Below are 26,008 nucleotides of genomic sequence, written 5' to 3'. Positions count from 1 at the left end.
GAATTTGTTGATTTTATTCTATTATTTTTTGCATTGGTGCAGTTTCCCCAGGGTAGTGCCCACCCCATGCTTATTAGCCCTGGAATGGGCATTTTTAATTTGACAGATTTGTGCAGGTAAAAAATGTGCATTTATTATTTTTGTTTGCAGGAACCTGTAAGGAATTGCACCAGCCATCAGCAGATTGCTGATACCATGCAGAGCTCCTGCTAATCTGTGAGTATATCTGCTTGCCCGTGTGGGATGTACGAGATGTACGAGCAAGCAGATAAACTGACAGGAAGAATCAGTGGTGTATTTTAGTTTTGTGCTACCCTAGGCAAGACTAAAATTGAGTGCCCCCCATCTTAATTTGGCCCACCCCTTCCTGTTTGAGGTTCACACCTTCATCTGTAAACTCCGCCCCTTCCTCTTTAGGCTACAGCTGTACTCCTAGATAGCACCAAACCCCTGTACTCCTAGCTAACAAAAGACCCCTTGTACTCCTAGATAGCATTAGACCCCCTATACCCCCTGTACTCCTAGATAGCATTAGACCCCCTATACCCCCCCTACGCCTAGATAGCACCAGACCCCCTGTACTCCTAGATAACACTAGACCCCCTAGACCCCCTGTATGCCTGGATAACACCAGACACCCTGTACTCCTAGATAATACTAGATCCCCTGTACTTCTAGATTGCACCAGACCCCCTATACCCCCTGTACTCCTAGATAACACTATACTCCCTATACTTCTAGATTGCACCAGACCCCCTATATCCCCTGTACTCCTAGATAACACTAGACCCCCTATACCCCCTGTATGCCTAGATAACACCAGACCCCCTGTACTCCTAGATAACACCAGACTGCCCTATACCCCCTGTACTCCTAGATAACACCAGACCGCCCTATACCCCCTGTACTCCTAGATAACACCAGACCCCCTATACCCCCTGTACTCCTAGATAACACCAGACCCCCTGTACTCCTATATAGCACCAGACCCCCTATACCCCCTGTACTCTTACATAACACCAGACCACCCTATACCCCCTGTACTCCTAAATAACACCAGACCCCTTATACCCCCTGTACTCCTAGATAACACCAGACCCCCTGTACTCCTAGATAGCATCATACCCCCTATACCCCCTGTACTCCTAGATAGCACCAGACCCCCTGTACTCCTAGATAACACTAGACCCCCTATACTTCTAGATTGCACCAGACCCCCTATATCCCCTGTACTCCTAGATAACACTAGACCCCCTATACCCCCTGTATGCCTAGATAACACCAGACCCCCTGTACTCCTAGATAACACAAGACCCCCCTGTACTCCTAGATAACACCAGACCCCCTATACCTCCTGTACTCCTAGATAACACCAGACCCCCTATACCCCCTGTACTCCTAAATAACACCAGACCCCCTATACCCCCTGTACTCCTTGATAACACCAGACCCCCTGTACTCCTAGATAACACCAGACCCCCTGTACTCCTAGATAACACCAGACCCCCTATACCCCCTGTACTCCAAAATAACACCAGACCCCCTATACCCCCTGTACTCTTAGATAACACCATACCCCCTATACCCCCTGTATTGCTAGATAACACCAGACCCCCTCGACCCCCTGTACTCCTAGATAGCACCAGACCCCCTATACCCCCTGTACTCCTAGATAACACCAGACCTCCTATACCCCCTGTACTCCTAGATAGCACCAGACCCCCTATACCCCCTGTACTCCTAGATAACACCAGACCTCCTATACCCCCTGTACTCCTAGATAACACCAGACCCCCTATACCCCCTGTACTCCTAGATAGCACCAGACCCCCTATACCCCCTGTACTCCTAGATAACACCAGACCTCCTATACCCCCTGTACTCCTAGATAACACCAGACCCCATATACCCCCTGTACTCCTAGACAACACCAGACCCCCTATACCCCCCTGTACTCCTAGATAACACCAGACCCCCCTATACCCCCTTTACTCCTAGATAACACCAGACCCCCCTATACCCCCTGTACTCCTAGATAACACCAGACCCCCTATACCCCTGTATACCTAGATAACACCAGACCCCCTATACCCCCTTTACTTGACAGCTAGCGAGGGGGGGGGAGCTCCTGCGATAGCTGTCAAAGCAGGTAGTGGCGGTCTGTCTGATTGTAACATGTTACAAAAGGTGAACTTATCCTTTAATCCTGTCAGCCAGCAAAGGCACCCTATCATCTATCACCTGTCATTGTATGTATATAACGTCATAATGTATATTTTAAAAAGCAGGAGGCTAAGAGGTTGTACAGTGTATATGTAAAATAATATATATGGAGCCAAGCTGTGGCTCAAGGTAAGTGCTGCAATGTTACATACCTTTCACGAAATTCTCTGACATTCCAGCTTCCTCCTCTCCTTCCCTTTATACCCCTCTCTGGCTGGGGCTGGGTCACATCATATGCCTAATGTATTTCATTTGCCTTATTGTCGACACATTGTTTATTCATTTTCTGTTTAATGTTCAGAATTATTTGCGAAGTCATATATGAATCGGGGAAGTTATTCAGTGCTGACATAAATGACATTACATATACAAACATCTGGAATTTGCCAGCTTCCTCCTTTCCTTCCCTTTCTATCCCCCTCTGGCTGAGGCTGGGTCACACGTCGTTTGGTTAAGGTCGCATATTTCCTTCATCGTTGGCACATTGTTTATTAATTTTCCATCTTAAAGGAAAAGACCAAGAAGTTTGGCTAAGTTTGAGCTGGAGAACTTGGCTCGGTATTAACATAAAAGATTAACGAGTACAAACATTTGCAGACTGCCATGATAATGGTTATGAATGATCTATCAGAAATATATACAAATTGTTGTCATCCCAAATGCCAATAAAAACTCATTGTTACTGCATTTGCCAAGGTTGTGAGCATAGATTTCATAGGAGGTATTTTATTGAAGTGGAGCTCCATCTAAAGCTTTAATTTTTGGATATAAATAAAGAATCCTCCTGTGAGACTTCAATGCAGCAACCATATCATTACACATGTACTCAAAAAAATATTTTTAAAAAGATATACTTTATTACATGGATGTATATGTGACATATACATTATCTTTAAAAACATTGGCTCTGATAGATATTGCAAGGATATTCCTTCACATTATAATGAAATCCCCAAAAGTTCCCCCAACGCGTTTCGATCATTCCACTTATTGATCTTCTTCAGGGGGTATGAATACAAGGAGAATTTATCCCCTTCACGCCGGCGTCACACAAATATGCAGCCTCACAGAACTGGGCTTTTTTCCGTGGGGCCGCATATTTGCTTACCTGTCTTTCTGCTTGGAGCGTGCCGCGCCATCTTTGTTTTTTAAAATACCATGCTGTTTGAGGGCGTTTGAAGCCCTTTTCCCTTGTTAGTGTATTTCTTGCATTTTTTATGGCTTTTTTAATGAAATTAACTCTACTGCACTATGAGGATCCCCTCTCTCTTGTTCACTTATGTATGACATCTGCTATATGGTTTTCGGTGATGTTGAGCTCCCAGTGACCAGGGTTCATCAAGGATTACTGCCGTTTTTGACCTATGTGATGTGGGTCAACTTATGAGCTCCCAGTGACCAGGGAACATGGAGGAATACTGCTGTTTTTGACCTATGTGATGTGGGTCAACTTATGAGCTCACAGCGATCAGGGTTCATCGAGGATTACTGCCGTTTTTGACCTATGTGATGTGGGTCAACCTATGAGCTCCCAGTGACCAGGGTACATGGAGGAATACTGCCGTTTTTGACCTATGTGATGTGGGTCAACGTATGAGCTCCCAGCGACCAGGGTACATGGAGGAATACTGCCGTTTTTGACCTATGTGATGTGGGTCAACGTATGAGCTTCCAGCGACCAGGGTTCATCGAGGATTACTGCCATTTTTGACCTATGTGATGTGGGTCAACGTATGAGCTCCCAGCGACCAGGGTACATGGAGGAATACTGCCGTTTTTGACCTATGTGATGTGGGTCAACTTATGAGCTCCCAGCGACTAGGGTACATGGAGGAATACTGCTGTTTTTGACCTATGTGATGTGGGTCAACTTATGAGCTCCCATTACCAGGGTACATGGAGAAATAAGGCCGTTTTTGACCTATGTGATGTGGGTCAACTTATGAGCTCCCAGCGACCAGGGTACATGGAGAAATAATGCCGTTTTTGACCTATGTGATGTGGGTCAACTTATGAGCTCCCAGCGATCAGGGTTCATCGAAGATAACTGCCGTTTTTGACCTATGTGATGTGGGTCAACTTATGAGCTTCCAGCGACCAGGGTACATGGAGGAATACTGCCGTTTTTGACCTATGTGATGTGGGTCAACTTATGAGCTCCCAGCGACGAGGGTACATGGAGGAATACTGCCGTTTTTGACCTATGTGATGTGGGTCAACTTATGAGCTCCCAGCGACCAGGGTACATGGAGGATTACTGCCATTTTTGACCTATGTGATGTGCAAGGGTGGACTGACCATTTGGAAACTTGGGCACTGCCCGAGGGCCCAGGGTCAGTAGGGGGCCCCATGAGATGCCCCTGGTACCTTTTTCATAGGCTTTTTGGAGTTTGGGCAAGGACACAGGGGCCCCATGATCTCCTATTGCCCGGGGGCCCCATGAGTTGTCAGTCTGCCCCTGGTGATGTGGGTCAACTTATGAGCTCCCAGTGACCAGGGTACATGGAGGAATACTGCCATTTTTGACCTATGTGATATGGGTCAATTGATGAGGTGAGTGTGCATGCCTGGTGATGGTGGATATCACACAAGCACAGTAAAGGAGAAGAGTCACAGTTTTTTTGCTATTCACTTTGTGGACTGTTATCTTGCACTGTTTTGATGCTTTTTGATTTTTATCTTATATATTTATATAATTTTTTCCCACTGTTTATCATTGGTCCCATATTTTATATAACCTGTTTTTTGCGGTGTTTCTATATGTGGACCTCATTCACACGAGATATTTGAGTGGAATATACACTGGCACCGTTTATGCATCTATTGTTGATTGCTTGAGGATGTTATATATTTATACTTTATACCTTCATATGTATTGAGCATATTTGTTAGCGCAGCACTATTTCCCTAACAAAAAAAATATACTCATAATGAGTTGTCGATAAATTGACAGGACTAATCTGTGTAATACATGAGTCTGTGGGAGCCAGAATTATTGTTGGTTGGTAGGGGATCAAATACTTATTTTACTCACTGAACTGCAACTCCATTTATAACATTTGTTTCATGTGTTGTTTCTGTATTTTTGGTTAATATTCTTTCTCTATCATGTAAAATACATCAATGATAAAAATTATGGACCCTTAATTTCTTTGGGATCATAATCTGCATGGGATCAAATCATTATTTTCCCCACTGTATATATATAAATATATATTAGAGACCTTAGATTGTACACCCCTTGAGGGTTAGGGACTGGTGTAAATGTACAATATATATGTAAAGTGTTGCGTAAATTGTCGGCTCTACATAAGTACCTGAAATAAATAAATAAATAGAATAGAATGTAAATGGATAGAATAAAATATGTAGCGCTACCCCCTTGATGGCCGCTGTGCTTCTGTGTCCCCCTAAGCTTTGCACAGCCAGGCAACATGCATTTTCCACACTTGCATCCACAGTCAGTGCACAGACCATGAGCTTGATTTTTTACTATATATACTATATATATATATATTTTTTTTTAAATTTACTATACTTTTGTCAATGACAGTGGAGTTACAGTTTAAGGCCTCTTACACATGGGTGTTTTTTTGTTTTTGCCTGTATACATTAAAGCGGTAGCAAACCACAGAAAAAAAAAAGTCCCCTGCAAGATAATGTTATAATGTGGTCCTATGCACAGCACACTAGCACATTATGTAGGACTAACATTTTAAAGTGAAGCCCTCCAGCGGCAAGCTGTCACCAACGCAGAGGCGTCTTCCTCTGGTATTCCTTCCTGGTTTGCGCGCTCTGGCCATCTAACAGGCCGGGCCTCGATGACGTCACTACCACGCATTTTTTTTCCTTTTGGGGAAAAAGTTTTTACATAAATAAATGCTCATCATTGTAAACATGTCTGTCGATATTAAATGGCTTGTCTCATCCGTGTAACTGGAAGAGAGCTTGTTCTTTTGAAAAACAACAGACTTACTAGCTGAAAGAAAGAGAGAGAGAGAGAAGGGGGGGGGGAGAAGAAAGAAAGAGGGAGAGAGAGAGAGAAAGAAAGAAAGAGAGACAGAAGAAAGAGAGAGAGAAGAAAGAAAGTGAGAAGAAAGAAAGAGAGAGAAGAAAGAAAGAACAAACGAAAGAAAGAAAGAAAGAGAGGGAAGAAAGAAAGAAAGAAAGAAAGAAAGAAAGAAAGAAAGAAAGAAAGAGAGGGAAGAAAGAGAGAGAAGAAAGAAAGAGAAGAAAGTAAGAAAGAGGGGAAAAAAGAAAGAGAGGGAAGAAAGAAAGAAAGAAAGAAAGAAAGGGAAGAAAGAAAGAAAGAAAGAAAGAAAGGGAAAAAGAAAGAAAGAAAGAAAGAGAGGGAAGAAAGAAAGAAAGAGAGAGGGAAGAAAGAAAGAAAGGGAAGAAAGAAAGAAAGAGAGGGAAGGAAGAAAGAAAGAAAGAAAAAAAGGAAAGAAAGAAAGAGAAGAAAGAGAGAAGAAAGAAAGAAAGAAAGAAAGCCTAATAAAGAAAACTAAGAACTGGTCAGCTGCAATGCAATGCTTTTGGGTTTCATACCGCTTTGAATGTTAGCATTTTCGGACACCCAGGAGGCATAGGTGCAGCATCCAGCCTCACTGCCAGCAGCCTGTCAAAATCTTGGAAAGGCTGAAATACAAGGTGGTTGGACGCTGTACAATACAATACGCACCTTTAGGGCTGTCTATGTCCCTGAATGCAGGTTCCACATGGTTTAGCATCCAGGCGCTTCCAGCCTCTGCGTATTTCATAGATCTTACCAGGATGATGGCAGTGGGGCTGGACACTGTATCTGTGCCTCTCAGGTGCCTGAAAACACCAGAATTTGAGGCACATGAACCAAATGGTGACCCCAGCAGTAAAACATCCGTCTCTTTCCTTTTCTCTCCTGCCGCTCTATTCTGCTGATGGAAGCAAAGTAAATACCGAATACTTCCAGGTATGCAAAGCAAGTGAATCACACAACCCCCCCACCCACATGATCACTGTGGTGCCGGTCTTTCTGGTACCCAGCGCTCCTACATGGGGAAAAAGAGGTGTCCTCATCCCCGTGTAAGCTCTAATGTGCAAATTGGTTCATTTCTTCTCCCCATAGAGACATTTTTTTCATCTCTGACCATTTAGGCATCCCAAAGGGCAATGATGATCTGCAAAGTGGCAAGGAAACAGATCAATGAAAGCTGAATTCTGATTGGCTGCTGTAGGCAAGAGTATCTAGCAAAAAATTCCACTTTTGTGTAAGTTACATTTAAAGGTGAACTCCAGGCAAACAGTTGAATACACATACAGTAGATGGGAGCTGTTTGATCTGTCAAAAGGATTTGTATTTCTGTCCATCCACTCCTGAGATTTACACAGCTCTGCCAGACAGCATAACCCTGTCTGGTAAGGCAGTGGATCTGGTTTTCCTCTGCTCCAGTTCATAAACACTTATAGGTCATCTTCCCACCCCCACCCTGTGACTGGATAGGGAGAGAACAGTGGAGTGAAGAGCTCATCTCTTTGTCCCCCTGCTCTCTCTGCCTCTCATGCTCCTTGCACTGCGGCATAGCCGACTGGCTCCTTGTGCTGCTTATCCATCTTCCAGTCTACACTATGACAAAAAAATTTGTTTCCTTTCAATTCATTATTTTATTGAGTTTTATTCATTTTCAGAATTTTGTTTTATTTCCTTTATTCAATTTCCAATTTGATTTAAATTTTCTGAATCCAAACTCGAATTTATTCTATTCAAAATTTGAATATGGGAAAGACAGTTTTATTCTATTTTTTTTTCTATTCTTTTCTTTTATATTCTATTATTTTCTGTTCTATTGTAATCTTTTCTATTCTAATCTATTCTATTTAAATGTATTCTATTCGAAATTCAAACTTCGGAAGATGGTTATATTCTTTCTATTTTTTATTGATTTTTTCTATTCTATTTTTTTTCTATTCTATTATTTTCTGTTCTATTGTAATCTTTTCTATTCTAATCTATTCTATTCAAATGTATTCTATTCGAAATTCAAACTTCGGAAGATGGTTATATTCTTTCTATTTTTTATTGATTTTTTCTATTCTATTTTTTTTCTATTCTATTATTTTCTGTTCTATTGTAATCTTTTCTATTCTATTCTAATCAATTCAAATTTATTCTATTCGAAATTTGAATTTTGAAAGACAGTTATATTCTTTCTATTTTTTATTTATTTTTTCTATTCTATTCTTTTATATTATATTATTTTCTGTTCTATTGTATTCTTTTCTATTTTAATCTATTCTATTCAAATTTTTTCTATTCGAAATTCAAATTTTGGAAGATGGTTATATTCTTTCTGTTCTATTCTGTTGTTTTTTCTAATCTATTATTTTCTATTTTATTCTATTCTCTTCTATTTTTAGTCTATTCTGTTTTATTCTGTTCTTTTCAAAATTCAAATTTTAGAAGGCAGCTATATTCTATTCTATTCTATTTCGGTTTTATTCTTTTCTATTTCATTTGATTCTATTCTTTCCTAGTCCATTCTTTTTTACCCTATTCATTTCTATTTTTTTATTTTCTATTTCATTCTATTTTTTATTTTCTCTTCTGTTTATTTTCTCTTCTGTTGTTTCCTTTATTTTCTATTGTATTCTATTTTTTTATTTTCTCTTCTGTTCTGTTTTACTCTATTCTTTACTATTCTATTGTATTCTTTATTATTCTTTTCTTTTCTTTTGTATTCTCTTTTTTTTATGTTATTTCTTTATTTTATATATTATTTTATTCTATTCTTGTTCATTTTCAAATTTGAATTCAATTTAATTTCGAGTTCGATTCCAGTTTCGTCCAAAATTTTGTTTTGTTATTTTGGATTCATTTAAATTTGTTACTTTTGTCATGCGAAAATTCAGATATATCCGAATTGATTTTGACAAAATGAACCGCACGTCTACTCTGCTGTACAAGGACTGCAAGAGGCTGATCCCAAATTCAGTTACTGACGCTGCTTACATAAACAAAAAAAAATAAAAATGTAAGGATCAGGGGCGGACTGACAACTCATGGGGCCCCCGGGCAATAGGGGATCATGGGGCCCCTGTGTCCTTGTCCAAACTCCAAAAAGCCTATGAAAACGGTACCAGGGGCATCTCATGGAGCCCCATACTGACCCCGGGCCCTCGGGCAGTGCCTGACTTTCCAAATGGTCAGTCCGCCCCTGGTAGGGATGTAGGATGTACTCATGAAAACAGAGGTTGTGTCTTTTCTGTCTGCCTGGAGTTCAGCTCTAATGCTTCCTCATACATCACCTCGGGTGCTTTCATTTTGAAAGAAAAGGAAACTTGTATCATCCTGTCATATTATGATGTTTTATTAGCTACCAGGTATAGAATATCATTTAGGGCAAATTTCTTTCCGGATTTCCGTGTTCGACTCTTTTTTATTGTCTTCAGACAAACAATCGCTTGTTTAACTGCTATTAAGGGCTTTGCAAGAAAGAATCTTTGAGTCGGTCACCGGTGATCGTTTTACAATATAGCAAGTGGCTAATCTCGGAAATGAAAGTTATCGTTTTGCAACACTTGAGCAGGAAGGTCACGCCATCTCACTCGATAACAGTTCATCCTGGGATCACATATATATATATATATATATACACACAAATAAAATTTTGAATTTTGATGTTTGCAGTTTCACAGACTGGTGGTTTTCTTTTAAGTTGCAATCACAGACAACTGACTATAGAAATGTAGTCATCACAGGTTACATCATGCATTCTGCCATCAAAACTTTCACAATACTTACTTAAACTTGTCACACTTGTTTGCATTGCTCCATCATTACAAATACTTATATAACCCGTGTTCTAATGGTTGATAAAAAAAAGTTGTCAGAACAATTACATTATTATTATTATTATACAGGATTTATATATTATTATTAATATACAGGATTTATATATTATTATTATTATTATTATTATTATTATTATACAGGATTTATATATTATTATTATACAGGATTTATATGGCGCCAACAGTTTGCTCAGCGCTTTACAATATAACGGGAGACAATACAGTTCAATACAAGAGGAGGGCCCTGATCCTGGGAGCTTACAATCTATGATGTTAGTTTAAACAGTTAAAAAAAACCAAACCTAATTCTGTTAATTTACTCTATTTATAGGGAATAAAATTGATAGTTAGGGAAATATTCAATGATCTTTATATTATCTACCATCCTTTTTTATGTAATGACCCAGTTTGTTGAACCAGCATGGAGATATGTGGTGAATTCTATAAGACCCAGCGTGCCACCGCATCCTGTGCCTCTTAACCCCTTGCCCTCCTGAGCAGGGGCGGAGTGACCATTTGGAAACCCGGGCACTGCCTGAGGGCCCGGAGTCAGTAGGGGGCCCCATGAGATGCCCCTGGTACCTTTTTCATAGGCTTTTTTGAGTTTACAAGGATACAGGGGCCCCATGATCCCCTATTGCCCGGGGGCCCCATGAGTTGTCAGTCCGCCCCTGCTCCTGTGGATTCCCCCCCCCCCCCACTTCCTGACCAGACCATTTTTTGCATTACGGCGTTGTGTTACTTTAACTGACAAATGTGCGGTCATGCAACGCTGCACCCAAATGAATTTTATGTTCTTTTTTTCCCACGAATGGAGCTTTCTTTTGGTGGTATTTGATCACCTGTGCATTTTTAATTTTTTACACTATGAAAAGAAAACCCGACAATTTTGAGAAAAAAAAACTTTTTTTCCTTTTTGCTATTAAACATGTCCAGTAAAAAAATGTTAAAAATCAAATTTCTTCATAAATTTAGGCCAAAAAGTTATTCTTCGTGTCTTTGCTAAAAACAAATCCCAATATGTGTAAATTAATTGGTTTACGTGAAAGTTATAGCGTCTGCAAATGGCGGTATAGATACTGGGATTTTTTTGTTTATTTTTTATTTTTACTAGTAATGGCGGCGATCAGCGACTTATAGCGGGACTGCAGCGGGCATTATGACACTGGGGGGGACTGACTTGGTGTCACTGACATCCCCAGTGACACCAATACAGTGATCAGAGCTAAAAAAAAGCACTGACACTGTACTAATGGCACTGGGCAGGAAGGGGTTAACATGAGGGGTGATCAAAAGGTTAACTGTGTGCTGGGTTTGTTTTAATAGGGGGCTGGTGTCCATGTGCTTTACTGTAAGCACACTGCTTTGCATGGCTATGCTGTGCACAGCCATCCAAGGCAGTGTGCACAAGCCGACAGGAGGAGAACTGTATTGTTTACATACAGTTCTCCTCCCTGTCGGAGATCCTCGGCAATCACCGGGCGCTGGCGAGTAATCACTAGCCAGGACCTGGTGATTGATAGCCAAGGCCGAACTGCGCCCCTTACCTGGAAATGCAAAATCACATATATATATATACGTGCTTTAGCACACCCGTGCACCCTGTAGCAGTATATCTGCTATAGGGTGGTCGGGAAGTGGTTAAAGGTACCCGTGCCGATGTCTGCCATCCAGCCAACTTGGTAGTAAACTCTCTACCTTGATTTTTACCTACAGGTCAGCTTACATTTTACCTGTAAGTAAAATGAATATCTCCAAAACATGCACCCTTCAAGAGAAATTCCAGCAGCCGGTGACGTCCCTGGCGCATGCGTTCCGTAGGATCGGCATACCGGTGCCATTCCTTCAGAGCTCTGTGCTGTACCTGGAACTCCCTGCGCGCATGCGCGGGAGTGATGTCATCGCAGCTCGGCCAATCAGACAGCCAGAGCCAGCAAACCCAGAAGGAAGACGGGTGAAGATGGAAGCCCTGTGAGCGGTGACAGTGCGCTGATGGAGGGCTTCCTTTTAAGGTACTTCATAATGTGCTAGTATGTGATGGCTCATGGTATGCGATGCCTCATGGTATGCGATGCCTCATGGTATGCGATGCCTCATGGTATGCGATAGCTCATGGTATGCGATGCCTCATGGTATGCGATGCCTCATGGTATGCGATGCCTCATGGTATGCGATAGCTCATGGTATGCGATGGCTCATGGCATGCGATGCCTCATGGTATATGATGACTCGTGGTATGCAATGCCTCATGGTATGCGATGCCTCCTGGTATGCGATGCCTCATGGTATGCGATGGCTCATGGTATGCGATGGCTCATGGTATGTGAGGCCTCATGGTATGCGATGCCTCATGGTATGCGATGCCTCATGGTATGCGATGGCTCATGGTATGCGATGCCTCATGGTATGCGATGGCTCATGGTATGCGATGGCTCATGGTATGCGATGCCTCATGGTATGCGATGGCTCATGGTATATGATGACTCATGGTATGCGATGCCTCATGGTATGCGATGGCTCATGGTATGCGATGGCTCATGGTATGCGATGGCTCATGGTATGCGATGGTTCATGGTATGCGATGCCTCATGGTATGCGATGCCTCCTGGTATGTGATGGCTCATGGTATGCGATGGCTCATGGTATGTGATGGCTCATGGTATGCGATGCCTCATGGTATGCGATGCCTCATGGTATGCGATGCCTCATGGTATGTGATGGCTCATGGTATGCGATGCCTCATGGTATATGATGACTCGTGGTATGCGATGCCTCATGGTATGCGATGCCTCATGGTATGCGATGCCTCATGGTATGCGATGGCTCATGGTATGCAAAGCCTCATGGTATGCGATGGCTCATGGTATGCGATGCCTCATGGTATGCGATGCCTCCTGGTATGTGATGGCTCATGGTATGCGATGGCTCATGGTATGCGATGGCTCATGGTATGCGATGCCTCATGGTATGCGATGCCTCATGGTATGCGATGGCTCATGGTATGCGATGGCTCATGGTATGCGATGCCTCATGGTATGCGATGCCTCATGGTATGCGATGGCTCATGGTATGCGATGGCTCATGGTATATGATGACTCATGGTATGCAATGCCTCATGGTATGCGATGCCTCATGGTATGCGATGGCTCATGGTATATGATGACTCATGGTATGCGATGCCTCATGGTATGCGATGGCTCATGGTATGCGATGCATACTAGCACATTATATTACCTTGCTGGGGAAACCTTTTTTTTCTTTAGATGGTTTTCTACAAACTTTAAGTGGCCCAATACTGAACAAAGTAATAGTGTCTGCAATCCAGCCAACTTGAGATATAACCAAGTGGGACATTATTTGGCAAAGTCATAGTATCTTTGTTAGGCACGTCCCCCCCAAACCCTGCCACTTTTGCCTCTTGTTGCAGCCCCCATTACCTAGCATTTCCCAGTATAGGGGGTGTGAGATCATCTCCATTGTGACTTGAGTATGGCAGCCAATCGCTAGTCCTGACTCCCACCAGTCACATGACTTAGTAAGTGAAGTTACCGGTCCCCTTACTGTCCACCATCGGCCAATACTGGGCATTTTGATGTTGATGGCAATGGAAGTAGGGGAGGAGAGGGGAGCACTGGAAGGTTGAGTGGGTTCAGTTGGGCAAGGAAACGTCTCTTTAAGAAAATCTGTACTCAGAAAATACGCAAAGATAAACAATATGGTGAAATGTCCCACGACTTTAAACTGTTTTTGCCAACATCCCAATATACATAGATCGAAGAAAACTAGAAATGTTCCCCTGGGACTTTGTATGGCAAAAACCACAATGAGTATATAGAAAATATATAAACAGTAAGGTTTGTTACAAAAAAATTGACATAGTAAAACAAATCAAAAGATTCGATGTAGTAGCAAGAGATACAATGGTTTATTCATCACACATCAAACATATACAGTGTGCACAGGGGCGGACTGACAACTCATGGGGCCCCTGGGCAATAGGGGATCATGGGGCCCCTGTGTTCTCGCCCACACCAAAAAATCCTATGAAAAAGCCAATGAAAGGTACCAGGGGCATCTCATGGGGCCCCCTACTGACCCCGGGCCCTCGGGCAGTGCCCGAGTGCTCGAATGGTCAGTCCACCCCTGAGTGTGCATAAAACCTGACAATCTGTAATACATCAACTGGCAAGTGGGAGAAGGCCAGAAAGAAAAGCTTGTCTCAATCCAGAGCACTAAGTGAGATTTTTGCTTTCTTCCTCTGCTATCTGCATGAGTCACTGACAAGTTTACCTGACATCAAGAGAAAAAAGGTGACGGGTACAAAGCTGCAGCACACAGCCTGTAATTGACAGTCTCAGCTCTGTTCCTGTGTGCTGTGTGAAGGGGGTGTGTGTCCCTTCCCTCCAATCAGCTCTCAGAGCTCTCCTTCACTGAGCTCTGCAAGCTTTATCATTTTGTCACTTTGAACTGATGTAGAGAAAGGAAGACTGCAGATAAACAGATACAACTTATGTAGGGGGATTTGTTTCATCTCTGTGTATCACCTGAGGACAGTCACTTCACTGGGTATACCATCGTTGGTGTCAGTGTGAAGAACAATGCCCCGTTGTTAGTGTCAGTGGGAGGAATAGTGCCTCATGGTGTGTTTCAGTGAGAGGAATAGTGCCCAATTGTTGGTGTAAATGGGAAGAATAGTGCCCCATCATTGGTGTCAGTGGGAAGAATAGTGCCTCATCGTGGGTGTCAATGGGATGAATTATCTTGTATCAGTGAGAGACAAAATACCCCAAGGGCCGGATAAGGAAGGGCCACATCTGGCCCCTGGGCCACAGTTTGGAGACCATTGGTCTATGCACTTACCTCCATGCTGTCCTATCCAAGATACAACTCTTACAAAAATCTCTGATTGGAGTGTAGTGATACCATTAGCTCACTCCTCGTGATCCTTGTTATTAAATTACTGCAACAGAAATCTATGAAGGCGATCAATTTCATTGGATAATGAGCTCATGACACAGCTGCACTACCATTAGCATTTTCAAAGAGATGTATCTCAAAGTGGACAACCTGGAGCTAAGAGCAAGGGCGGACTAACCATTTGGGAACTCAGGCACTGCCCGAGGGCCCAGGGTCAGTAGGGGGCCCCATGAGATGCCCCTGGTACCTTTCATAGGCTTTTTTGGGTGTAGTTTGAGTGTGGGTGAGGACACAGGGGCCCCATGATCCCCTATTGCCCGGGGGCCCCAGGAGTTGTCAGTCTGCCCCTAGCTAAGTGTATTCAACCCATTACATCCATCTTCTGTAGTTCTTTCCTGAATATAGTTCTAGATGCTTTCTTTTTATGGTTTTCTAATTAAACACACATGGTCAAAGCCCCATTGCCATAACCAGAAAAGGTGGAACGGGCAAGAGGAGACCAGATGTCCGCTCAACACCTTCTTCATGGGAGAGCAGAAGAGGAGAAACCCAGTGATGAAAGCTGAAAGTCAATGAGCTTACTCAAAGCACACAAACATATGCAGATACATCTTCTTAGCCGTATCTTCTCTACCAAAGCTTAGCAAATCGGCTCGGGTAAATTGGCTGCCTTGATTTGATTCATCTCAAGCCCTAAAGTGAGGCCATCCTTGAATGACTCTGTAGAGGCTGTTTCCTGGGCAGCTCGTTGGATTTACGTTTCGGTGCCCTTTAAGGACATAATTGTTTTGGATAAAATTTCTTGGCACTCCGCAGGCGATAAGTTGTCTAGCGGCATTCAGGGCTGCACTGTTGGGGGCCCGATCTGCAGTACGGAGACAAAGGTAGAGGAGAAGTTACATTTATTTATTAAATTCTAGACACCGACCTATGCAATGTTCTTATGTTTGCATTGCTGACTATTAAATTGAAATTATATGTAATAAGGTATCTGCCATTTGAAAATGTGAAGTCCTGAAGAAGCGGCCATGACCGCGAACTGCGTTGACTTTTTGGGTAGGTGACAATTTCTATCTGCTACTTCTATACCTAAAAAATATCTATACATGGTGATATTATTTGGGTTTGAGATTTATATGACTTTTTATAATAAAATATACATGTTTTTTCAAATTCAGGGTAATTTTTATACTGATGGGCCATCCTTGAACAGCCTTCACTTTCCTTTTTATCTTGATGCTATATACTAGATTGGGTTGATGACCTATCAGTATAGGGCTGGGTTAGCCCTTTCTACCATATAATATTCCCACATTTCTATGTACAAATTAGTCACATTTAAAGTGTTATTGAACCCACTACAGGAAAATCAGTCTGTATATGCAGTAAATCATGCCTGGTATACTCACTGTGGAACCTAAGGGGTTAATCCTCTGTATTGTGTAAAAAGGCTGTTTGATCCTGTCTTCTCTGATCCTTCCCTTCTTCCAGTGTCCCCTTCTTATCTCCTGATAAGACATATCGTGTGGAGACACTGCACATGCTCAGTTTGGTGAGTATTGCTAGAGAGGTTTTTTTTTCTTGGGAGAGTGCATGTAATCAGCACAGGGCCAATCAGCACTGCCTAGACAGAGGTCAGGGGTTCTGCATCCTCCTAGAGAAATCTCCTCCTACAAATTTTAACCAGTGCTCTGCTGAACACTGATAGAAGTCACAAGACTGTTATGTACTGCTGATGAGAAAAGGTATTTAGCAATTTATATTTAATAAAATAATTGCATTTCCATCTTCTGTGTACTGTGGGAGACCAGATATAGTGAATGCAGGGTCCGGGGAGAGCGGATATAGTGAATGCAGGGTCCGGAGAGACCAGATATAGTGAATGCAGGGTCCTGGGAGACCGGATATAGTGAATGCAGGGTCCGGAGGGACCGGATATAGTGAATGCAGGGTCCTGGGAGATCGGATATAGTGAATGCAGGGTCCGGAGAGACCGGATATAGTGAATGCAGGGTCCGCGAAGACCATATATAGTGAATGCAGGGTCCGGGGAGACCGGATATAGTGAATGCAGGGTTTGGGGAGAGTGGATATAGTAAATGCAGGGTCCGGGGAGACCAGATATAGTGAATGCAGGGTCCTGGGAGACCAGATATAGTGAATGCAGGGTTTGGGGAGAGCGGATATAATGAATGCAGGGTCCTTGGAGACCATATATAGTGAATGCAGGGTCCTGGGAGACCAGATATAGTGAATGCAGGGTCCGGGGAGAGCAGATATAGTGAATGCAGGGTCCGGGGAGAGCAGATATAGTGAATGCAGGGTTCTGGGAGACCATATATAGTGAATGCAGGGTTCTGGGAGACCATATATAGTGAATGCAGGCTCCGGGGAGAGCGGATATAGTGAATGCGGGGTCCGGGGAGAGCGGATATAGTGAATGCAGGGTCCTGGGAGACCATATATAGTGAATGCGGGGTGCAGGGAGAGCAGATATAGTGAATGTGGGGTCCGGGGAGAGCGGATATAGTGAATGCAGGGTGCGGGGAGACCAGATATACTGGATGCAGGGTCCGGGGAGACCAGATATACTGGATGCAGGGTTCGGGAAGAACAGATATAGTGAATGCGGGGTCTGGGAAGAGCGGATATAGTGAATGCAGGGTCCGGGGAGAGCGGATATAGTGAATGCAGGGTCCAGGGAGAGCGGATATAGTGAATGCAGGGTCCGGGGAGAACAGATATAGTGAATGCAGGGTCCGGGGAGAGCGGATATAGTGAATGCAGGGTCCGGGGAGAACAGATATAGTGAATGCAGGGTCCGGTGAGAGCGGATATAGTGAATGCAGGGTCCGGGGAGACCAGATATACTGGATGCAGGGTTCGGGGAGAACAGATATAGTGGATGCAGGGTCCGGGAAGAGCGGATATAGTGAATGCAGGGTCCGGGGAGAGCGGATATAGTGAATGCAGTGTTCTGGGAGACCAGATATAGTGAATACATATTTGATCGCCTCTGCATTTTAAATTTTTTGCACTATAAAAAAAAGACCGACAATTTTGAGAAAAAAACAATATTTTTGACTTTTTGATATTAAACATGTCCAGTAAAAAAAAAATTTAAAAATCAAATTTCCTCATAAATTTAGGCCAAAATGTATTCTGCTCCATGACTTTGCTAAAAAAAAATCCCAATATGTGTAAATTAATTGGTTTATGTGAACGTTTTAGCGTTTACAAATGGCGGTATAGATACTGGAATTTTTTTTTTTTTTTATTGGCGGCGATCAACAACTTATAGCGGGACTGCGGTGGGCATTCTGACACTGGGGGAAACTGACTTGGTGTCACTGACATCCCCAGTGACACCAATACAGTGATCAGTGCTAAAAAAAAGCACTGACACTGTACTAATGGCACTGGGCAGGAAGGTGCAATCAAAGGGTTAACTGTGTGTGTTTCCCTGTAGCTCTGTCTGTTTGCTTCACTGTAATCACACTGTGCACAGCCATGCAAAGCAGTGTGCACTAGCTGACAGGGAGGAGAACTGTATTGATTATATACAGTTCTCCTCCCCGGCAGAGATGCTCAGCAATCACCGGGCACAGGTGAATAATCACCGGCCAGGACCCTATGATTGATAGCTGCGGCCGCGAATGGCGGCACGGGTAGGGACCGCGTGTGCCCCCTACCTGGAAATGCGAAATCACGTATATATACGTGATTTTGCACACCCGTGCTGCCCTGTGGCAGTGTATCTGCTACAGGGCGGTCCGGAAGTGGTTAAAAATACTGCAAGTGCACAAAAATACCTGGTGATCCTGCTGGAAATCCAGTGAGCTCATAACTTCCTAACTTCATGTTGTTGGCTGGCAACGATGCCTCTGCTGCACCAAAAACTCAACCAACATTGTCAACTCTGCCAGTTCTTCTCTGTTGGACTACAGAACTCTGTCTATCCCCCAGCTTTCTCTTTTCATCTCTACTTGCATACATGGCTTTCTCTTCCATAAACAATTCTGCTGCCTAGGATCCTGCCCACACACAATGGGGTTGATTTACTAAAAGCCAAATGACTGTTCACTTAGCAAGGAAAGGTGAACTGTGCAAGGGGATTTCATTGAGGAAATGAGCCATCATCCAATGATATGCTACCACGAATGCTGTTTTTTCTATTCTCCTTACACAAGATTGACTATGCTTTACAAAGTGAAACTTCACCACATTCACTCTGGGGCAAATTTCCTTGAGTGGTGCAGCTTCCTCTGTAAAGTGAACAGCCTAGTTACCTTTGGTAAATCAACCCTTATGTGTAGGAAAGGGACTCTTGGGGGATGTATTTTGGTCGAGGGGGGGCTTCTGCCATTAGAAACTGATATAGGGCACCCCACAGATCCCACCTCCTGCAAAAGTTTCTCAAGTCTGAAGATGTCACAGGGAGTAATTAAAGCTGTTTCTTGCTACAGAAACAAGGTAAATGAGAACATTACCGCTGAGACATGATCTGGAGGGGGAGAAAGAGGCTTGGGGGTAATTATAGGCCGGGGCGGACTGACCATTTTGGAACTCGGGCACGGCCCGAGGGCCCGGGGTCAGAAGGGGGCCCCATGAGATGCCCCTGGTACCGTTCATAGACTTTTTTGGGTGTGGTTTGAGTGTGGGCAAGGACACAGGGGCCCCATGATCCCCTATTGCCCGGGGGCCCCATGAGTTGTCAGTCCTCCCCTGACTATAGGTCATGCCTGTGCAAATCTTTTCAGTTATTATAGCTTGCCCCTTCTTACTTTGGTCTTGCTACAATACCACCACTATCACTTACTGGTGAAGGATCCTATGAAGCTGATACCAATGGATTTGGAGTTATAGGAGCTAGCATGAGCTCCAATAGTTGTCCAACCACGACCTTCATATATTCTTCCATCTTCTCCAACAAGGAAGCTGTGAAATATTGAAAGATTTCCTGTTATCAAATGATTACTCCTCAAATAATAGTCTCCAGCAGCTTTTTCTCACCCATCTACCATTGGGAGACAAAAGCTACCCACTTATAATGAACCCATGTAATAGGTAATGGCAGAGCTTCTCAGCCACCTTACAGGATTAACCTGAAACAATCTGATCATTCTATCATAAATATGTTTTTTCTTCCGTGTTGTCTTTACAAAGTCACTTAAACTGGAAATCCAGAAACAACATTTTAAGCAAGGAAAAGTTGACACTAGTGCCAAGGTTTTATGGCTTATAAGCAGGGGCGGACTGACAACTCATGGGGCCCCCGGGCAATAGGGGATCATGGGGCCCCTGTGTTCTTGCCCAAACTCAAAAAAGCCTATGCAAAAGGTACCAGGGGCTTCTCATGGGGCCCCCTACTGACCCCGGGCCCTCGGGCAGTTTCCAGATGGTCAGTCCGCCCCTGCTTATAAGCCAATGAGAGAACCAAACAAACATCCTAGAGTCTAAGGTTTTGAATGATAAAATTGATTTGTAGCAGAAAACATTCAGTGAGTTTTGGGGGCAAAACATACCCCCCCCCCATTCATCAAAGCTTAGGGATTTTGACTGTGCCTAAATGGACTCGGGTAAGCAGATACCAAATACGTAGGTCTGCACTGCATTCACCAATGGTGGCTTTGCCTATACTTCTGAATCTGTTCCAAGCAGTAAATCACAGTGAGGAGGAGAGGTTAATGTGTGTGCTGCTGTTACCGGGCTTTTTGGATCCAGCCTACACACCAGTGAAAATATAGGCTGGGATTGGGGCTCTTGTCCGGTCGCTCCAAGCAGGACATATTACGACTACATTGGAGGAGGAATACTGTGCCTTGCAGTCCATCAGAGGCACTGGGAATCCGGAAACAAATCTTGGAGAATGCCAGCAATGGACTTCTAACTTTTGGAGATATGCCTGGACAGCCAGCTAAGAATAGTTAGGGTGATTCTGAAGCCAATGTTCATCATGGACTGTAATGCTGAACGACTTTTGAGTAAAGTTGCATCAGCTGTTTCGAGCCTGGTCTGAAGTTATTTAAAAGGGGTGCAGGTTCGTTCGGGTATATTCAAAGAATTTGGATCAGTAAAGCACACACAAGATATGACGTAAGGCCACTATCAGTGGTCTACTCGGCAAGTCAAGCAGGAGAAGTAATGTAGTTGATATGGGAAACTAAGGACTAGAGCAGGGTACATCACAGCTGTTTGGGAAGTTTGGTACCTGGTATAGGTGATGGGTCCTTTGGTAGCGAGAGGGTCGATGTTCTGGCTCCCTCCTCAGAAGTCAGTTTCCAATAGAAACTGGAACCGAACCCACATTATAGAGTTACATGACTAGTTCACATACGAGATGGAAGGAGTTAACAAGTGCATGCATGAGGTGCGCGCTAAGTGCACAGCGGGACCCCATTCTGTTACTGGAATGGAGGTAACAGAGATACACTGGACTAGTGGAGAGGGCCTGGTCTCAGAGACATCCCTCCTAAATGCAACATACATCAGGCAACAGGGTGTAGTGACATGGGACAGCACTTTTCAGAACTCTGTACTTATATTACTGCACACAGGGACATGGTTCATCTCTACGTTTGGGAACTGCCTTAATGTTCAAGTTTCCCATGACCATATTCTCTGCCTGACCCGAGGCATTGATGAGCACATTCAGGGCGATAGGTACTCCCACATTCAGGGCGAGTTTCCCTGACCCATATACTTTCCTGAGTCCATTTAAGCATGGCCAATATTCCAAAGCCCTGATAAAAGTGGATTGTGTTTGGCCCAAGATACACATTGGAATGTTTCTGCTATGAATCAATGTTATAATTAAAAACGTGGACTCTTGGACATTTGTTTGGTCATTGGATTGTATGTGTGTGGATTCTCAACTCTGGATCCTTTCCTTGTCTCTGATGGGAGTCTCTATTTTGTGGAGTTCTGCCTAACCATTGCCAGTGCGCTCAGTGACAATTTCAGCAATCCTTAAGAAAATCTAGCTCGCCATTTGTTATTGTGTTAAGGTTTTATTGCTGTTCAGGGCACAGCGGGAAGATCTCCCATGTCCTGTTCCAGAGACACAGTAGGATGCAGGAAGAACTCTTCCCATACCCCTGTGTCTTTTATGCTTGACACAGGGATACAGGGCCCCATCAGAAGATTTCCTCTAACCTCCTGTTCTGTGACAACTGTAAACATTTAAATTTCCTCATGTATCTTTTCCTAGTAGCATTAGTTAGTGAGATAGAAAGCGAGAATGAGTTGTCATTATGGGGACACGGCAGCAAAGTAACCCTGACAGGGGTTCTAACACTTCCCCACTTTACTTAGGTCTAAAATACCAACTCTACATTTCGCTGCGTATGACAAAGGACCTCAGTACAGCACCTAGTTATCATCATCTAAATTAATTAATCCACATTTTCAATGTTTCTTACTTGTATCCGATGTCACACCATTTCTGGCTGTTCATGTGATAATTCTGTATGTTCCTGACTTGAGCGCTGCACGTAGCTTGTGAGTTACAGAAAGCGCCTTCAGTATGGTGGATGATAACATTCGGTACTGGAGTGGAAAGTCTAGACCTGCACGTAGGGTTCCTACCTCCCCATTGTGATCGGCTTACAATAGTTGGACAGCCTAAAAATTAATAGAAGGGATATTAAAAATTAAATCATCAAATCCAAGTCCTAGATTACACAACATGCGCACAGAAAAGGACCTTCCCAGTCAACCAATTACCTCACTACTGGCTTTTGTTTAGGCCAGGGGTCTCCAAACTTTCTAAACAAAGGATCACAGACTTTGGAGGGGCTGGACTGTGGCCAGTGGGAGTAGACAATGTGTCTGTTGGTATTGTGAAAAGAATGGGGCCTCGTCAATGGTATCAGTGGGAGGAACAGTGCCCCAAAGGCTGTATAAATGCTAGTAAAGAGCCACATTCGGAGGCCACTGGTTTAAGTCATTTTGGAAGATTGAAGCAAAATACACCTAGTTACCACAAGTAACTGCGCCATGGTTCCTTGGTCCTACGTTATAGCAATGCTCCGTTTTGAGTCACTGTTGCCCTTTCTTTTAGGCTTAGAGGTGGAATGCCCATAGAGTGTGACTGTCTTATATAGAGTATGTATATATCATATGTATATACTTTACAAGAGATTTTGATTTCAAACAGCTGCTCATTTGTCCATAACTGAGCGGCCCAGCAAATTCAAACCAAGAGTGGAAAATTGTTTCCAAGAATTCCAACAAATTATTGCAGAAGTTCAAGCAAAACTTTAAACATTTGGGGTACGTACACTAAACGGTTATATTTATTCATTCTGCATGAGAGTGATGTTAGGAAAAAGCCTTTGCTGTCCTTTGTTCTTTTTTGAACATTTGAGCCAGATTTTAGCTGGCCATTGAACATATACCTTCTACGAGTCCTCGTAGTCCTTCTGGACCGATGTTCTGAAGACTGATCAAATAAGTGGTAGTAAACTCGTTCTTTTTCATTTTACCTACGGCAAGCTTATAATAAAGCTTACCTGTAGGTAAAATGAATATCTCCTAAATGTGCACCTTTTAGGAGATATTCTCTCTTTTGTAGACGGCGCAAGCGCTCTGAAGGAATGGCATACCCATGCCGATCCTTCCGAGCTGTGTGCCGTGGCCAGGGACTCCTGCACAGGAGTGATGGCATCGCAGCCCGGCCTGTCAGACAGCTGGAGCTCATGAACCTGGAAGGAAGACCGGCTGAAGATGGAAGCCTCTGCAGCAGTGACAGCGTGCCGCTGGAGGGCTTCATTTTAAGGTAAGTTTTACATAATGTTCTAGTATACGATGCATACTAGTGGTTTACTATCATTTTAAAGACAAAGATTTTTGCCTTTGTGTCAAACATGTCTACTGTTTGCTCATAGAAACAGTAGACATGTTTGACACAAATTGATAGTATTTTAAGGAAAGACCCTCCTAACAACTGTGAAGCATAGTGGTGGAAATGTTATGGTTTGAGGTCGGTTTGCTGCTTCAGGGCCTGAGCGAGTCAACTTCCTGATCAGGAAGGCACAATAGCGCCTATATTTTCTGAGGAAACTTAAAAAATCCTGTCTGTGCTACAGGATATTGAAATTTTTTTATTGTTGTACTAATGAGAGCATCCTCACAAGTTGCTTAGTGTGGTACAGCAGCTGCACTGCTTCAGACCGCAAAACCCTTCAGAGGGTGGTGGAAACCGCTCAACGAATTATATTGGTGTTCAGCTTTCCACCTTGGAGGACATTTACAAAAAACGCTGTGTACAAAGGGCGAGAGGCATCACTAATGATGCCTCTCACCCTAACCATGGACTGTTCATACTCCTTCCATCCGGCAAACGATACAAGTGTCTCAGAGCCCGTACAAATAGACTGAAAAATAGTTTTTTTCCTGTGGCTGTTTAAGCATTGAACAGCTAATCATTAGACAATATTGCATTACTGTATATTTTATTCACCATTGCATTACTGAATATTTCATCCATTGATGCACTACTCATTGCCCCGATTATGGTATTACTGTATATTCCATACCCCGATTTTTGTTATACTGTTATTTATTGTAAATGGGCCATTTATGTACTTCTGGCTGGATGCTAACTGCATTTCATTGGCTCTGTACGTGTACTTTGCACAATGACAAAGTTGAATCTAATCTAATCTATACATTTTGCATCATATCAAAGTGTGCTAGATGAGAGTGTGAGGCCATCTGACCAAAAAATGAACTTGAAATGAGTCTTTTGTGATGACTGTCCAAAGCACACTAGCAAATCCACTAAGGAATGTCTCAAAAAGATTACATAGAGGTTTATGGATTGCCCTTGTCAAAGTCCTGATTTGATTCCCATTAACATTTTGTAGGGAGGGGGGGTGTTGATTTGTTGATTGAAAAACATGAGGGAGGAGAACCAGGAGGCAAATTGGCCATTTGTGCAGGGTCTAAAATAGAACATGAAGGAAAACTACTGATCACTTACGTTGAGCATGTATGCTAGTACAGAGCACCAACAGAAGGATGAGCCAATGGATCATGGTGACACCAAGACACAGAATCGGAATATCCTGTAAGGGGAAAGGGCCATTTAAAAAGAAATTCAAACCCCTATATAACAAGATGAACAAATACAAAAGAACAAACTTTGGTATTTACAGTGAAACAATGGTTCCAGTCTCTAAGGGTTCATTCACATGGGCAGCAGGCTCTACCTCTCTTCTGAAAATTGGTCTGTGTAATATGTGTAGTTAAAATGATACAACCTCTTTATATTACCCTTTAAAGCCAAACTCTTAAATAGAGAAAAACATTTGCAATGACTGCCCCCCCTCCACATTGTAAGAGTTAAGTTTATGGTTAGAATAATAGGATGTGATCAGGGGCGGACTGACAACTCATGGGGCCCCCGGGCAATAGGGGATCATGGGGCCCCTGTGTCCTTGCCCAAACTCAAAAAAGCCTATGAAAAAGGTACCAGGGGCATCTCATGGGGCCCCCTACTGACCCCGGGCCCTCGGGCAGTGCCCGAGTTTCCAAATGGTCAGTCCGCCCCTGGATGTGATTCAGGTTCCAGCACTCTCCTCGTCTTTCCAGGGCGGGTGGGCAAGTCCTTGTCGTTCCCACCTGCATTGCATGTGATAATGTCGGAGTGTGACCTCCAGCCGGAGCGCCTTACAAATGAGGCATGAGGGAATCAGTCACACAGCATGGAGGAGCCTGAATGATTTAGCAATCAACTTCTGTACAACCACCCTGTTGGATTTTCTCCGCTTGATCAGTGCTGCAGGCTATAGCCTACAATGCTGATCAGTGTATTGAGATGGCAGGAAAGTCTCCACGCTGTCAAAATGCAATATCTCACTGGAGAGGACCTCCCCAATCGCTTTTGAATCAGGTCAGTTTTTTTAGTTGAACCCACTAGTTGAACGAAAAAAACGAACTCATCTGTGGGCTGCTTAAAGTGGTTGTAAACGCTGACCATTAGGTGGGGCCAAGCTGCGGCTCAGTGTGTGAATGGACGTGCGGAGCAGCGGGTGCC

At 43.4% G+C, this 26,008-nt stretch overlaps 1 protein-coding gene across 1 annotated transcript; it reads right to left on the bottom strand.

Moving 5' to 3' along the window:
- Window positions 1-15,236: 15,236 nt before the first annotated feature.
- LOC149446767 (peptidoglycan recognition protein 1-like) lies at window positions 15,237-25,036 on the bottom strand. The gene is made up of 4 exons (XM_089652714.1): window positions 24,953-25,036; window positions 22,389-22,590; window positions 19,787-19,905; window positions 15,237-15,832 (listed from the first exon to the last, which is right to left on the bottom strand). Exons 1-4 carry the CDS (start codon window positions 25,005-25,007, stop codon window positions 15,654-15,656), a joined length of 555 nt encoding a protein of 184 aa, XP_089508840.1. The 5' UTR covers window positions 25,008-25,036; the 3' UTR covers window positions 15,237-15,653.
- Window positions 25,037-26,008: the final 972 nt, after the last annotated feature.

Source organism: Staurois parvus, unplaced genomic scaffold, assembly GCF_062004578.1.
Source record: "Staurois parvus isolate SC_StPar_1 unplaced genomic scaffold, SC_StPar_1.0 ptg000691l, whole genome shotgun sequence".
Classification (NCBI taxonomy): Eukaryota; Metazoa; Chordata; class Amphibia; order Anura; family Ranidae; genus Staurois; species Staurois parvus.
The sequence above is the reverse complement of the archived record's forward strand: the minus strand, read 5'-3'. Positions and strand labels throughout refer to the sequence as shown.